Source organism: Chiloscyllium plagiosum, unplaced genomic scaffold (genome assembly GCF_037043375.1).
Source record: "Chiloscyllium plagiosum isolate Xiang-an unplaced genomic scaffold, Cpla_swu_hap1 HiC_scaffold_11, whole genome shotgun sequence".
In the NCBI taxonomy this organism is placed as follows: Eukaryota; Metazoa; Chordata; class Chondrichthyes; order Orectolobiformes; family Hemiscylliidae; genus Chiloscyllium; species Chiloscyllium plagiosum.
This window is the reverse complement of record NW_028270149.1, coordinates 2,340,148-2,342,916: the sequence shown is the minus strand read 5'-3', so window position 1 is coordinate 2,342,916 and position 2,769 is coordinate 2,340,148. Positions and strand designations below refer to the sequence as shown.

The window sequence follows — 2,769 nt, the reverse complement described above, 5'->3', positions numbered from 1 at the left end:
CATCTCCCAGACCCACTAACACTGCCAGAGCCACTCCAGCTCTCTCTCTGCTTCCTTCAGATTTCCAGCATCTGCAGGATTTAGCTGTCATTTGAGAAACCACAGAGATAGGGATGAGGTCTCTCTGCACTCTCAATCTGTGTGATCCTTCTTTGTTGCTGGGGAATAACTACATCAACTTTAGAGTCAAGATCCCTTTAGAGTCCTTGCCTTGATAATGCAAGCAGTGTTGTTAAAATTCTGTGTAATCCTAATGTTCTCTGTGTGACCAATATCCACAAACATTAATGATGCTGCTTGTTGTTGAATCAAACACATCCCAGTCTACATGAGGAAGCCCTGCATTTGAATGGCACCTTGCTGTGCCTCAGACACATCCTAAGCTTACAGTTGGATAGCAGCACAATGTGTATGCATGGTGGTTAAGCAGTGCTCCACAGAAATGGAACTTACACCGGCCCTTTGGAGATTTTGGTGAAGTTAGTTGAAGGAGTAATGATCTTCCACCCCCACTCCCCTAACCCCCATGTCCAAAGGGGTTTGATCCTCATCTCAGAACGACACCTCCCTGTGACAGTGTAGCACTCCCTCAGCAGCTCCAATACCAGACCATTCACAAAAGGCTCTCATTCAACCATTCCTTCCGAGGAACAAGTTTCATAAAATGTGTCCAACTTTATAACAAAGTAAGAGCCTATCATCTAATGTCTCCTGCAGCTCATCCCCCTCCCCATTCCCCCCAGACCTTGCAGCCCCCAGTTCCCTGGCTTCCCAGTCTAACAGGCCACTCTTTTACCCTTCCAAACTGGCTCCTGTACAACTCACCATTCCAACCAAATTGACATGTTGACCCTACTGACCTTATTAACACATTGACTGGTTCGAATTCGGTTTGGTGTTAATTCTGCATCTCCAGAACTGGCAGAACAACTGAACTTCCTGATGAGCTGAGAGGAACTAAACCCCTGAACTCTACCCAATGTTTAAAATGCTGATCCTGATCTCACCGGCAACCATCAAAAGCACAAACAAACAGGTCTGTTTTTGTGCAGTTGACCTAGTTTGAGACACCGAGTTTAGACACATCTAAAGATTGATATCGTGACCACACTTATGGAGCCATCATTGTCAATCACTAGAAAGTTGCTGGATGTTGAGTAAGATGTGGTCTCTTTACCTTCAGCAAGTGCTGGAAGTGGGATTTTTCTCCATCACAGAAATGTTTGTTCTTTTCAAACTGATCCTTACTTTCGCACTTTTTTAGAATCTGCAGGAATACAGAATCTGGTTCGGTGTTCATTATGTCCTGGACCTTTTGAAAACAAAAACAAGAAACAACATATAAATCAGTCCATCCACACAGGAAGTGCTTAAAACAGAGAGAGAGAGAGAGAGCCCCTCAGTGTAACCCATGGTCTCCAGTCCCTCGCTTTCCTGAGAGTCTCATCTAAGCTGCAGCTACACTCAGGTACAAGATTCGAGTTGAGCTGGAAAACTCAGGCAGGCAGCTTCTGTGGAGAGAAAAATCAGAGTTAAAGTTTTGGTCCAGTGACCCCAAAGGGCCGGACCTGCTGAGCTTTTCCAGCAACTTCTTTTGTTGTTTCTGATTTCCAGCATCCTCTGGCCATGAGCGTGCCGTGGGTCTGACAAACCAGCACATCTCTGCCTTATTAATCCTGTGTCTTACAACCGTGTCCTCCACAACCACCTGATGAAGGAGCGTTGCTCCGAAAGCTAGTTGCTGCCAATTAAACCTGTTGGACTATAGCCGGGTGTTGTGTGATTTTTAACTTGGTCCACCCCAGTCCAACACCGGCCCCTCCACGTTGCGATTAACCTGCAGCAAACAGTGAAATTAACACAAACCCTCCGGTTTTCCTGCTGTTTGAAAGTTTGAAATGATCATTGTCCTCTTTCTGCGTCTTATTATCCTGGATAGAAACTTTGGCGTTTTCCTGGATTTTTTAAGCTAAGTTCCCAAAACAGTTTTAAATAGATCGCCACTTGGGGGTTTCTAAATTCTGAATTTAGCAAATCTTACAATTTCCACCTGCAGACCATTCCCAAACCAAGGAAAGAAGATTAAAGACAAACATTTGGGTTGATCTGAGAGGTCGCCGGGGGAGTAACAGTTTGGAAGCAGCTCAGGCTGGTTTTCTCTCACCTTCTGCAGTTTGATGGAGAAGTAGACGTACAGTAAAGCACTGGAGAGCATATGAGCGAGCAGGAACATGGCGAGCAGGTAAACAAGGGCCCGCCCGACAAAGGGAGTTTGCTGCTGACCCTCTCGGTGCTCCTCCGGGGACTTGCTCGATGCTGTGTTCATATTGTTAACCGCCGCAGACACAGTGAAGACAGTGCCCTCTCTCAGACTGCACGCTCCTCTGCACTGCATTCAATCTCTTGTCATCTCACACCCTTTCAGGAACCTCACCAAGTTATACAGCACACCGCACTGTTCTCCAACCCCACACTTCCTGCCTGGAAAATATGTTTCGGCGTGGTCAGGTTTTACAGAGTAGCTGGTGACAGCAAAACCCTCTGCTCTTCCTTCAAAGCTCACCTTCAGTTTCCCCTCTCACTAGATCATGTGAAACGAGATCTCTTGCCTTAGTTGCCACTTTAATCCAGAAAGTCAGTTCTGTTGTTTGAAACCAATACTCAAAGTTAATCTCTTCATCAACTGATATTTCCTGTAGCAATTATTTCCTTTGTCTATTTCTAACTTTCCTTTTCTTGCAATCTCTGTGTAAAGTTATCCTTTTCCCA

At 45.5% G+C, this 2,769-nt stretch overlaps 1 protein-coding gene across 2 annotated transcripts in view; it reads right to left on the bottom strand.

Moving 5' to 3' along the window:
- cd40lg (CD40 ligand) overlaps window positions 1-2,524 on the bottom strand; it is a 20,482-nt gene extending 17,958 nt beyond the window's left edge. The window contains exons 1-2 of one of the 2 annotated variants that reach the window (XM_087991841.1): window positions 2,165-2,524; window positions 1,178-1,312 (exon numbers count right to left, since the gene is read on the bottom strand). In XM_087991841.1, coding sequence (XP_087847967.1) covers window positions 1,178-1,312; window positions 2,165-2,395 — 366 coding nt within the window. In that variant the 5' untranslated portion in view covers window positions 2,396-2,524. The remainder of the gene's footprint in view (window positions 1-1,177; window positions 1,313-2,164) is intronic. The other variant, XM_043705211.2, reaches the window with a different exon arrangement.
- Window positions 2,525-2,769: the final 245 nt, after the last annotated feature.